At 42.0% G+C, this 13903-nt stretch overlaps 1 protein-coding gene across 8 annotated transcripts in view; it reads right to left on the bottom strand.

The window, feature by feature from the left end:
- The window catches only part of ubtf (upstream binding transcription factor), a 63648-nt gene that overhangs the window by 21515 nt on the left and 28230 nt on the right, over positions 1 to 13903 (bottom strand). For all 8 annotated transcript variants that reach the window (XM_068013279.1, XM_068013282.1, XM_068013277.1 and 5 more), the window contains exons 5-12: positions 11533 to 11688; positions 11312 to 11376; positions 10679 to 10799; positions 7776 to 7890; positions 5170 to 5299; positions 2626 to 2767; positions 1689 to 1730; positions 1365 to 1496 (exon numbers count right to left, since the gene is read on the bottom strand). In XM_068013279.1, coding sequence (XP_067869380.1) covers positions 1365 to 1496; positions 1689 to 1730; positions 2626 to 2767; positions 5170 to 5299; positions 7776 to 7890; positions 10679 to 10799; positions 11312 to 11376; positions 11533 to 11688 — 903 coding nt within the window. The remainder of the gene's footprint in view (positions 1 to 1364; positions 1497 to 1688; positions 1731 to 2625; positions 2768 to 5169; positions 5300 to 7775; positions 7891 to 10678; positions 10800 to 11311; positions 11377 to 11532; positions 11689 to 13903) is intronic.

The raw sequence follows: 13903 nt of genomic DNA, 5'->3' as shown, positions 1-13903 counted from the left end.
CCTCCATTCATCAACAGATGCCATTTACAGACAACACCCTAGCCAGAGTAGGCCACTGAAAACATTCCAATGTCAAAAACACAGACTTGAGACATCAATTTAAATATTTCCTCCAACAAATCGGTAAAGCATTCTCTAGAACAAATCACATGGTGTTCAGGCAAAAAGCACAGTGGCTCTTCAGAATACTATGTCTATTCAGAAATCACTATATGTGGAAAAAAAAGTAACATTTAGTGTGCAATTTTTCACAGTAAAGAACCCTGGGCAGGACATATGCTCCACAGAAAGCAACTTACTGACCTAAAAACAACAGAAATGCAGAATAAGCGTGTTTTCAACACCAATGCATTAAACCCTGCAGAAAAACAGCTCTATAGCAGCAGATTCATCCCCTCCCCCTCCAATCCATTTCTGCACTCCTGGCATGAACAGTGACAATTCAAATACCATATTATAAGACCAAACAACAAAGAAGTCGGTTTGCGAAACTTCACCCACAGACTGCAATGGAAAGCATGTCAGTAGAGCTAACAAACCAGTAATACCTACAATGAAATCAGAGCAGTAAACAAATCAGGCCATTTGCTGATAAGCAAATACAAAACTGCATAAAATTCAGGGAATGCCTCCCCTCAATGCTAAAACCACAGATTCAGTGCAATTGCAGCCCCACCCAATTTAAAAGAAAGATATCAAGATCGATCAAATTCTAAGACAAACATCCACACAGTGTGAAGCAACTGGAATTGGCCCACTGGCTCTGTAAATATTTGCATCATTTGGTGGTGTGGTACCATGCAATAGAAATCCAAGAGCATTCCAGGTTCAAACCTGCACTAAATAAGTTAAAATCAGCTGTGGCAGTGGCACAATGGAATTGAGCACTCCTGGCTATTTGTGGAACGTGTATGAATGGTGTGAAGAACATGCTTGGCCTTGGTGGTCACGCCCACTCCCCACCAGATAGCTTGCTGACACTCAATATTTTGGAGCCAGGGTTGTTAAAACTATAACCAAGCATCAGTGTTTTGGGGAGGATAGGGGTAATGATTGACTCAGTACTCTCAGGACCGCAATGGCATATGCCACTTAAGGTGCCATTGTGAATTCCCCCCCCCATAACTGATGCAAAAGAATAGGCAAAAAAATGTTGCCTTATCATAAAACAAGTTTAGCTTTTCCTTTAAAATCCCTGAACTTATGAAAAGCATTCCACGTGCAAAGAATACATGCATATAGTTCAAGTATAGGCTGATCCATTGTTGTGTGCAAGACAGTATGCAGTTTTCTGGGAACTTTTCCGTGTACGTCAACTCAGATGCAAACGAAATTGCTAAAATGTGAAGCTAATGAACACGCACCTTGGTGGCATCGGAAGGTGGTGATGAGATGCCTTTAACTCCGCTCTGTTTTAAGTTGCTTGCAGCTCTCTTGTTTATTCCAATCATCTTCTCTTCAGAGAGGACTCTTTGTTGCTCATGTTCAGGGAGGCTCTGCCACAGGACAAGATAAAATGCTTAACATTTTAACAATGAAAATCATAACACACACAGTATCTAACAGTGCAAGCCCACAATCTGCCATCCACACCACTCCGCTGAAGGAGAATGGATTAATAGCTACAACCCATTCCTGGTACCTTCCAATTACAGTCACATGACTGGGAATCATAGAATGGCACCTACCAGCAAAAACCGATGAAGGTTAATTTCATATTCCTTCTTTTTCTGTGGGGAGGAAGCAAAACAAGTATTATAATCTTGATGTCAACATCTTAGAACCATAGAAAAGTTACGGCACAGAAGGAGGCCATTCAGCCCATCATGTCTTATAATGCCATGGTCTCAATTGTTTCTGATCTATTTATTGCATACCTAACCCCATGCTGCACCTGTCCAGAGTGTTTGATGGGATCAGTGTAGAGGGAGCTTTACTCTGCAGCTAACCCATGCTGTACGCCCTACTGTGACTTTGCTTATCTTGATGAATATGAGGGAGGGATGGTGAAGCTGAGAACCCCAACATATTAACCAGCGACTGGATAAATTGGTAGGTTATACACAATTTACAGATTGGTAATGACCTGGAACTCGCTGCCCACAAGGGTGGTGAAAGTGGAGGCAATCAATGATTTCAAAAGGAAATTGTATGGCCACTTGAAGGATAGATTTGCAGGGCTACGGGGTTTGAGCAAGGCAGTGGGACTGTCTGCATAGCTCCGTGGAGAGCTGGCATGGACTCGATGGCCGAATGGCCTCCTTCTGTGCCATAAATGACACTGACTCTATTAGAAATAGAAGCTATGGCATCAAACAATTAATTAGAATCAAGTCACTCTCCCAACAGCTCACATATCTACCCCAATATCTTTAAACAAACAGAGAGGAACCCGCAGTCAAAACATGGAGGCTTATACCACTATTTATCTCTCTATGGAAGCCAGTTTCACTAGAATCATCACTCAGGAAAAATGACGGACATACGAGGGACAAAACAAGGTTTAAAACAAAAGTTACTCATTATTGATCATTTTTAATCTTTTGAAGCAAAAACATTGAACACTTTAGTAAAAGAGCTTTCTCATCTGATTTTGGCGAATGCATCGAGTTGCAAAATCCTTACTTGCTCGCATCGTTTCTGATATGCATCCTTCTCTTTCTGAGACAACATCTTCCACTGCTTGCTGCACAGTACCATACGCTCCGTGCTGGGAATATCTTTCATGTTGGACATTAGCTCAGCGCAATACAGTGAATAGCCATTTCTAAACAGAATACAGTAAGTTGGGAGGTTTCATATTGTACAGCTGCTTAGAATATCACATCTCAAAACAGTACCTAAGATTATACCTGCAAGTTCAACCTCTTTGGAGTGAAGGTGGATCCAAGATGACATGCCTGAGAATGGGAGCTTGGAATCAAATCAACTCCCTGAATCAGTCAGTTCCACAAGTAGTCAAGGGCACTGTTGATGACTGACCAGCATGAGTAGCTCACTAATGGAATTGGAGGGATAGACCAGTCATAGGGCACAGAATTCTTCCTTATTGGCTTGAGAGTTGATGAGTGTGTGCCAACATGGATTTGTAAAGGGTTGGTCATGTCAAACAAATTTTTTGAGGAAACAACTGAAGTAGTACACAGGGGAGCATTCTATGCATGTACTTTATTTGGACTTCCAGAAGGCATTTGATGAGATGCTTCATTGAGAGCACTAAATCTAAAGCTGATGGATTTGAAGGCAAATTATCAACCTGTTTGAGACTGGTTAGGCAATAGAAGACAGAATAGGGAAAATGGATATTTACTTGAATTGGAAGTGACTAGTGGTGCCCCACAAGGTTCTGTGTTGGGGTCTCAACTATTCATTTAAATAACACAACAGAAAGCCATATATCCAAGATTCCCATGTCACAAAGATTGGTCACATACTAAGAAGTGTAGACAGGAGCATAAAATTACAAAGCGATATTGATAGATTAAGTGACGGGGCAAAACTGTGGCAGATGGATTTCAATGCAGGCAAGTATGAGGACATCAATTTTGTACCAAAAAGGGCAGATCCAATTATTATTTTAAATGGTGCAAAGCTAGGAAAAGTGGAGGTCCGAAGAGGTGTGGTGGGGTCCATGTACACAGGCCACAAAAACGTAGTCAGGTACAAAAGAGCTAATGGAATGTTAGCCTTTATAACTAGGGCATTAGAATACAAAAGGGGAGGAAAGTTTGCTACAGCTATACCAAGCCCTGGTAGAACACATCTGCGGTACTGTGTATAGTTCTGGACATCGTACTTTGGAAAGGATATATTGGTCTTAGGTGTGCAGTGCAGATTCACCAGAATGTTACCAGAAATCCAAGAGTTAAATTATGAGAAAAGATACAGAGAGGCTTGTATTTATATAGCACCTTTCATGACCACCGGATGTCTCAAAGCATGTTACAACCAATGAGGTGCTTCTGAAGTGTAATTATTATTGTAATCTAGGAAACTTGTCAACCAATTTACACAGACCAAGCTCCCACAAACAACATGACAATGACCAGATAATCTGTTTGCGTGATGTTGATTGAGGGATAAATGTTGGTTATGAATAACTTGCCTGCTCTTCTTCAAAATAGTGCCATAGGATTGTTTATGTCCACCTGCAAGGCCAGACAGGTCCTTGGCTTAACGTTGCATCTGAAAGACTGCACCTCTGAGTGCATAGCACTCCCTCAGTACTGCACTAGAGCGTCAGCCTTGATTACTGTGCTCAAGTCCTGACTCAGAGGTGAGAGTGCCAACAACTGAGCTGTGGCTGACACTGGAGAGATTAAATAAACTAGACTTGTATCTCCTGGAATGTAACATGGTTAAGAGGTGATTTGATTGATGTTTTTAGGATTTTGAAAGAAATTGAGAGGGTAGATAGAAAGAAATATTTTCCGCTGGTGGGGGAGTCTAGAACAAGAGGACACAACGTTAAAATCAGAGACAGGCTATTCAGCAGAGAAAGGTTCGGAAACAATTATTGATGCAAACTGGTGGTAGAAGTGTGGCATTCTCTCACAAAAGTAGTAGATGCTAGCTCAATTAATAATTTTAAATATGAGTGTAATTTTTTGCCAGCCAAGGATAGTAAGGGATCTGGAGCCAAGGTGGTGTTAAGATAGAGTTCAAGTATGATCTCACTGAATGGAAGAACAGGCTCAAGGGGCTGAATGGCCTACTCCTGTTCTTATGTTGCTGGATGACACTGCTAGGCAATGTTGCATTTGATGGGGTGGTGCACAAGGAGCAGGAAGCTGCTCTGGTAAGTTACAGGATTTTAACTGGTTTCATCTACGTTATAGCAGTAACACCACTGTATAATTTGTGGTGTGCAAGCTTGGTCTTAGCCGACTTGTATCTAAACTTTCTGTACTTGGACATGTGCATTGTGTCCCGAGAGTAGGGTGTGTGCGCGCACTCTATTAGACAAGCAGAAACGCTCTAGGTGGATGTAAATTTTTCAGCAACTTGACCTTTACACTGAAATATGATGGATTTGTAGGTGGGTCAAGATATCTGGCTGACCAAAATACAGAATACAGCATATTTCTGCCTCTCTTTCAACTAATCAAGTCAATTCTATTTTTGGTGTTCAGAGTGATCCCTTCACACACATTTAGGGCGGACACTTACGGTGGTGGCTTTGTGGGCCGACCATCAAACTTGTCCTTGAGCTGTCGCTCCGCTTTAGTCAGTGTATTTTTGGTCAAATCATCCAGATTGATGCTTTGCTCTGGGTGACGTAGAACATAATCTCTCATTGCTTCCTGCAAGCAGAAGACAGTACATGTTGAAACTGACTTGGTAATCACATATTCCCTCTTTACCCATCATTTAAAGCTGTGCCCATAACCCATCAGCATTAACGCTATTTACAAAACAGATTTCCAGCTATTTTAGTCCCAAATTTTTTCAATTGAGACATGGTTCCATAGCCCTCCTGTACTATGCCCAAGTGGCTATTCATTAGACAATGAGTGTTTTCATTCAATTGGAATCATAAAACCATAGAACAGAGAAGGCGGCCTTTACCAACTCGCTGAAAGAGCTAATTGTTCCCACTCCTCTGCTCTTGCCCCACAGGCCTGTACTTCCTTTTTAAGTGGGCAACTAATTTCCTGTTACTATTGAATCTGCTTCTACCATCTTTTCAGATCATAAGTTGCCAATTTTAAAAAAATCCCTTTATCTCTCCCTAGCTTTTCTGTCAATTATTTTAAATCTATTTCCTCTGGCTAATGACCCTCCTCCCTCTGGAAGCATTCTCCCCACCTACTCTATCAAAACCCCTCAATTTTGAACATCTCTATTAAATCTCCCCTTAACTTCTCTATTCGAACAAGAACAATCCCAGCCTCTCCAGAGAACTGAAACCCCCTCCTCCCGAGTGCCATTCTTGTACATTTTCTCCACACCCTTTCCAAGGTCTTGATGTCCTTTTCCAAACTGTGGAGTCCAGAATTGGTGACAATACTCTAGCTGAGGTCGAACCAGTGATAGATAAAGATTGAGCATAACTTCCTTGCTTTTGCACTCTGTGCTTCCACTTATGAAGTCATGGATCCCATTTTTTTTTAAAAAAGCTTCAACTTGTCCTGCCACCTTCAAAGATATTTGTATATGAAACCCCAGGTCTCTCAGTTCTTGCTCCCTCTTTAAAATTGTACCATTTAAGTTGTACTGAACTTCACACTTCTCTGAATTAAACTTCATCTGTCATGTGCCTGTCCACTTCACCTGTTTATTTCTTACTGACATCTGCCATGTTCCTCACTGTTTACTACATTTCCAAGTTGTGTCATCTGCAGACTTTGAAATTATGCTGCTTACAACGAACTGGAACATTAACGGTTTCTGTCCACACATGCTGCCTGACCTGCTGAGTATTTTCTGTTCTTAGTTCACTACTACTACTCTCTGCTTTCCATCACACACCCAATTTTCTAGGCACTGCCCTTTTTATCCTTCAATTTTGCAAACAAGTCTATGATGTGGTATTTTATCAAATACCTTTTGAAAGTCTATTTACACAACATCAACTGTACCACCTTCATCAACCCTGTTTGGTATTTCATTGTAGAACTCAAATCAAGTTAGTCAGACATGATTTGCCTTTAACAAATCCATATTGCCTGTTATTAACCCATGTCCTTCCAAGTGACAATTAATGTGGCACAGATTCTGGTCTCCAGAAGTTTCCCCACCATCATTAGACTGAATGGCCTGGAGTTACCTGCTTACTCTCTTTCCCCTTTTATGAGCAGGGGTGTAACAATTGCAACCTTCCAGTCCTCTGGTACCACTCCCACATCCAAGTGGATTGAAAGATTGTGGCCAAAGCCTTTGCTTTTTCCACCCTTACTTCCCTCAGCAATTTGGGATCCATTCCATTTGGACCAGTTTTCTACTTTGCAATTTACTCATTAAGTACCCCAACCATGCCCTATACCACCAGAGGATTTTTTGTTTTCGGTCCTTAATCAGTTTCACCTTTTACTTGACTGTCCTTTTATTCTATTTATAAAAGACTTCGAGAGTTCCCTTTTATGTTACCCACTGATCTTTTCTCATACATTCTCTTTGCTTCTCTTATTGTTCTACTAATTTAGAGTCAAGTTTGATTCTGTTCTTTCCCCTGACCTTAGCAGAGCTCATTGGATAGCAATAAGGAACATAAATGGTGGGTGATTTATTTCTAACAGGAGTTTCAGTTTGTATTTAACACGAGGACTTTCCTGTGTAAACTGGACTTGACGTTCTTCTATGAATTGTCGCACATCAATCAGATAAGTTTGATACCCAGTTTAGCCCATACCTCTTGGTCCATTCTACAACTAAAAAGATAACCAACCAGGGGACCTACTGATGGACCTCTAACTGTAAAAGTGTGCAACAGTGGCCCATTGCTGTTCACCTGCTACTTTTCCTTCCCAAGTACCTTGCCTAAACTTAGCATCTTACTCAGATAGGATCAACATTTGGGACTGCAGAACTAGGAACCTTAAACACCATCCAATGTCTTAAATATACCACAATCGACATATCTCTGTGTTCCAGCACTCACTGTAATTTACCCAAGTCCATATCAAAATGGGAAAATTTTATCCATCAAAAGGACAAGCCTTTGGTGAAACTCCTAAAAAGGATGGGTAAATGCAGACCTATCCTCATCACACCACCCTACATAAATAAGTCTGTAGCTCTATGCTGCAGACAGCATAATTTTAGCCAGTATCTACTTGCCTCATACAGCTCACGCTGCTCCAAGCTTTTGCCGATCCATTTGAGTCGTTTCTTGTCAGACAGCTGGGACCACTGCTTCCCCAGTGCCTCTTTAACATCCTTCATAGTTGCCTGGGAAAAACAAACAAGTTTCACTGGGTGTTTACCCTATGTGATGGTTACATCGATTACTAGTCATATCACTACAACTCTTCTCTTCTAGCCACTCTAGACTTGGATTAGTTGACAACTTCAAAGGGTAACAATTAGCACTAGGTTGAGGCTACAAGGAGACAAATACAAAAGGCCTTCTGATAAAAGGTAAATGACCTAAAACATTAAGTTTGTTTTTCTCTCTTCATAGATGCTGCCTGACCTGAGTATTTCCAACATTTTCTGTTCATATATCTGAAGACATAAGTTGGCTTCGACCTGCACTAGTATTGATATGGAGGGACATGAACTACTGCATTGGATTAAGACTCTGGTTGAAACCTGCAAGCCAAGCCAACAGCATGGACCAGGTTCCTGGTTGGCATCCTTCAATCTACGAAAGATGACAGACATGCATCAAACAATCCACTTAGGTGGCAATGAGCGGAAAAATGGAGTTGAAGCCGAAGATAAGCCATGATTGTACTGAATGGCACAGCAGACTCAACGGGCCATATGGTCTAATCCTGCTCCTATTTCTTGTGCTCTTGTGGGTATCTTCTCTTGGTGCACCTTTGCCGATGGCTGTGAAGGCCAATCCTGGACAGGCAGGTTCTGCCACAAGTGCTGCACATGAAACTGCCAACTGACATAGACAGCTGTTGTTTTTGACGTTAGCACCGGTTGCCAAGCTGCTGTAGTAACTGGTCGTCACACCACACCACAGGATGTGTTGCCATTTCACTCTTTCGCCAGCTAGTGACTCCCAGGTGCAATAGTCGACATTTAGGGCCTTCCTGTCACGCTTGCAAGCATCCTTGAAGCAGAGCTTTGGGTGCCCCACTGGTCGTCTGGCCCCCGCTACCTCACCATACAGAAGGTCTGTCTTCCATCCTGTGGACGTGTCCAATCCACTGAAGCTGCCTCTGTTTGATTAGTGCCAACACACTTGTAAACTCAGCCTTTGAGAGGACTGCCACATGTGATTTTGTCCTGCCATGATATACCCAAAATGTGCCGCAGTCAGCAATGATGGAAATCATTGAGCTTCTTTTCCTGGTAGCTGTAAGTCGCCCATATTTCACAGTCATACAGAAAGGTACTGAGAATACAGACCTTATAAACTATCAGCTTGGTCTTAAGGGTTATCCCATGTGCATTTTGCGAGTCGGTCAAAAGTGGTAGCTGCTTTCCCCACATGTATATCAATCTCTGCATCAAGGGACAAATTGTGTGTCACTGTGGACCCAAGATAGCAAAATGTGCTAACCATTTTCAGGTGGGGTGTTATTTAGTGTGATCGGGGGCAGAGATGCAACACCTTGTCCCATGACCATGGTTTTCTTGATGCTTATCGTCAAGGAGAACCAGTTACAGGCATGGGAGAGACAGTCCATGAGTCTTCGTACCCATGGACCAGATTAATTGAGCTTATTCATGGAAACATGGAATGAAAGATCCTCAATCATTGCCAATATAAACTTAAACTTCTCTTGGGAATGCATGAAGGAGCAAAAGACTGTTGCTCAACATGGCCCAAGAAAATGTTAATTCTGAATCACTAGAAGTGAATGGGGTGAATCAACTTGACATATTTGATGCTGAGTGCAATAATCAATCAGAACTGACACATTGACTGAACATTTCTAAGCATCAGAGAAAGTGACTTCACGCCAACTCCATTGCAGAGCTACTTCAGCTTGGCTGGCATTAAAGATCACCTGGAAAACGTACAAGTGGCTGAGCACCCAGATGCCTTTTATCTTAAGCAAATGGGAAAGGTATAGAACTTTTATCGTTAACATGCTCCAAATGCCCTAGGCTAATGGGCACCATCGACAACAGACACTTTATATCCTCAAAATGGTCTGGTGTATTTCAGGTATGACTGCACGCTGAATTTCAAGTGCCTTACCAGAGACTGGTAAAGAGACTGGAAGATCAAAAAAATGCCATTCTAAAAATTAATTGAGCAGTAATGGGAGGAACAGATGGAAAAAAACAACAAACCAACAATGTTTGAGGAACTCACCACTACTGCTAATAAAATGGAGCAAATGCAGACTTAGAAGTTACATACAGCACTCAGTGAGCGATCATCTGCCTCATGGGAAATGGTTCTGCAGGGACAGTGTTAGATTTCCCACAAATGGATGACACCATATTTAAACAGTGATGAAATATTGTAGACACGATACAAATACACAAAAATGTCCACAGCAGTTCCAAACACAGAGCAACACTTCAGCAGGATACAAATAAAACTGGCTGGGGTGGTGGTGAGGGAGAAAGAGAAGCAGGAGGGATTATTAGCCAGCCAACTATTTACATTGCACTAAATCAGATAATCTGCCATCATTCCAGCCCCCATCCCACCCACAACCCCACCCCCACAAAGTATTCTTCAGATACGGGGTAGCCATATTTAGTTAGAGCACCCTGATGAATAAAGAAGGGATTTCTACATGTGAGAACCAAAGATGCCCAAGTCTTTTGAGTGCAGTGATCATTTATGGAAACCAATCGACTACCCACAGACAGCTGGGAGAGGCACTTGAAAAATTTGACTGTGTTTACATGGTAACATTGAATTGACAGCAATTTACAATGCCAGAGGTTAACAGAAAAGCATGACCAAAAAACAACAACCATAGGGAGCAAGATCTGTTGATAGGAAGTCCATGTCTTACAGAAATTTTGCTGTATTTGCACCCAACTGTTCATTTCCAACCAGCGGGTCATGTAGACAATAAGCAAGGCCCATTACCTGTGGGTGCAGCTTCATGAAGGCCTTCTTCTCATGAAGATACCACAGCTGCTGGGGTGTTTTGGGTTTCTCTGGAACATCTGTTCTCTTCACACTCTCCAAAAGTTCTGGATGGTCCTCTCTATGGGAGTAAGAAAAAAATGCAATCAGCCAATTTTGATAGCATTACTTCTTATCCTTGCACGTAACAATCTATAACTAAAATTACAGATATGCAAATCTCACTAGTCAAATCTCTTCCCATTACTCAGAGGAAAGTTGATCAATTTTGATTAAGCAGCTCCACATTCCAGCATCAGGACTCGTCACTCCAACCCACCCATTAATTATGGAGCAATATGATCAGAAATGTTAACTGGCTCACTTCTGCCTGCATCCTCAACACCTTTCCCCTACCCACCCCCTCCCATTCAATACCTATCAGCATAGATTTTATGATGTCTTCTTTCATCTCACTATAACCTCCTTTAAACATAGGTTTAAACAGCACATCGCTTACAAAATTCACCCTACTGTAAAGGAGAGAAACTCTAATTAAGGAACCTTAAGCTGTTAAGTTAAGGCAGTTAAAGGATGAATGAAAAGACGAAAACGCAAGATGTGAAAGTACAAATTCAATTATTTCAAAGTTACCTGAATCTGACCATATTACGCTCAAAGTCTTCTTTCTCCTTCTGAAACTCTTGAATATATTTCAACTACAGCAACAAAAAAGTACAAAAGTGAGCGTGCATCCATGAAGATAATCGCTGCTGAGTGTTAAAATAATTTTTTGGTTTACACTCCTTCACCTACACAGTTGGTGTCCCTTTCCCAATTTAAGCACCAGCGCAGACACAGAAACATGCACTAACCTTTTTCTTTTCTGGCAGCTCCTTGTATTTCTTGGAGAGAATTTTAGTCAGATCCAAGTTGCTCATTTCAGGATGAAGTTTTGCATATTTTGCTCTTTTCTCCATAAAAAATCGAAAATAGGGTGTGAGGGGCTTCTTGGGAAAATCGGGATGTTTCTGAAAATAATGATAGAGACAGTCTCTTCATACCAGCACTGCATCATCGCCTCAGTACACATGGCAGAATTAAACTTACACAAGGCTTTAACTTCAAAAATGACACCAACAGCAGTATAACATTCTTAGATCATGTAATAGTTTTGTCACCAAAAAAAACGAAGATCAGCAAGGTGCTGAGTATACTTGTTAATTATTTTTATTCCTTTCATACAAAGATGGCCTGATTTAAAATAACTTTTAAACTCCTGTATACCTTTCACTTAAAATCTTTTGTGCACTATAGTTGGACGCTTGCTGTTCCAAGTCTATAATATTGGCCATTTGACCCACTGGGTCGGTGCCAGCTTTGTGAGACTAATCCATAAACAAATTTCACTTACTCGCATTCTCCCCATAGAAGTAGGTTTTCCTCTGCTTCAAATAGTTAACTTTCCCTGAAAAGATACAATTGGCTCTGCCTCGACCACTCTCTGCAGCACAGTATTCCATGCTTTTGCAACCCTCTGTAGAAAGAATTTTCTCCTTACCTCTCTCCTCACTCAGTGATCGACAATCCCTCATCACTGCACAAATTTATTAACTCTTTGCTCTGGTACTGTATGTCCCCATTTATAAAACACAAATTCTACTGGGGCTTTTTCACTTTAGCAACCCAAACTCTCATGTTCAAATAAGAACATCTTTGAACCCAGTGTGCCTCTATTCAACCATACTCATCCCATTCAGTGCGTATGGCCATTTCTGGTTTTCCCTTCCAAAGTTTTGCCATGATGCTAGGGAATACGGATGTAAAGGGATTGTGTTTGAGATTCCATGGAAGATTGAAATTCAATGGCTGTTACAAACAGTCAGGATCTGCTCAAATCGTTGAACAACAACAAAACAATTACTCATTCTTGGAACGATCGCGTTGCTGGTGAGGCTAGCAGTTATTGTCCAACCTTAACTGCCCTTAAGATGGCGATGAGCTGCCTTCTTGAGCCGTTGCAGTCCTTGTGACATTGGTACACCTACAGTGCTGTTAGGGAGAGTGTTATGAAATTTTGACCCAGTGACAGTGAAGGAACAGCGATATAATTCCAAGTCAAAAGTGGTGCGCGACTTGAAGGGGAACTTGCAGGTGGTGATGTTCCCATGTGTCTGCTGCCCTTTTCCTCCCAGGTGGTAGAGGTCGCAGGTTTGGAAGATGCTGTCGAAGGAGCTTTGGAGAATTGCCGCAATGCATCTTGTAGATGGTATGCACTGCTGCCACTGTGTGCCAGTGGTGGAGAAAGTGAATATTTAAGGCAGTGAATGCTGTATCAATCAAGTATGTTGCTTTGTCCTGGATGGTGTTGAGCTTCCTGGGTATTGTTGGAGCTGCACTCATCCAGTATTCCATCACACTCCTGACTTGTGCCTTGTAGATGGTGGAAAGACTTTGGGGAGTCAAAAGGTGAGTTACTCACCATAGAATTCCCAGCCTCTGACCTGCTCTTGTAGCCACACTAATGTATGGGTTGGTCCAGTTAGGTTTCTGGTCAAAGGCAACACCCAAGATGTTGATTGTGGGGGATTCAGCAAGGGTAATGCCTTTGAATGTCATGGGGAAATGGTTAGATTCTCGGTTGTTGGAGATGGTCATTGCCTGGCACTTGTGTAGCACACATGTTACTTGCCACTTATCAGCCTAAGCCCGAATGTTGTCCAGGACTTGCTGCACATGGCATGAGCTGTTTTAGTATCTGAGGAGTTGCGAATGGTACTCCACACTGCAATCAGTGAACATCTTCAGTTCTGACCTACGATAGAGGGAAGGTCATTGATGAAGCAGTTAAAGATTTGGGCCTAGGACACCACCCTGAAGAACTCCTGCAGCGATGTCCTGGGGTTGAAATGATTGGCCTCCAACAACCACAGCCATCTTCCTTTGTGCTGGGTATGACTCCAACCAATTGGGAGTTTTCCCCGATTCCCACTCACTTCAATTTTGCTAGGGCTCCTTGACCATACTCGGTCAAATGCTGCCTTGATATCAACTCTCAACCTCACCTCTGGAATTCAGCTCTTTTGTCCATGTTTGGACCAAGGCTGTAATGAGGTCTGGAGCAGAGTTACTCTGGGGAAACCCAAACTGAGCAGTGAGCAGGTTGTTGCTGAGCAAGTGCTGCTTGATAGCACTGTCAGTAACACCTTCCATCACTTTGCTGATGACATAGTAGACTGATGGGGC

This window comes from Heterodontus francisci, chromosome 33, assembly GCF_036365525.1.
Source record: "Heterodontus francisci isolate sHetFra1 chromosome 33, sHetFra1.hap1, whole genome shotgun sequence".
Lineage (NCBI taxonomy): Eukaryota > Metazoa > Chordata > Chondrichthyes > Heterodontiformes > Heterodontidae > Heterodontus > Heterodontus francisci.
Note: the sequence above shows the minus strand (reverse complement) of the source record. Positions and strands in the feature narration are given on the sequence as shown.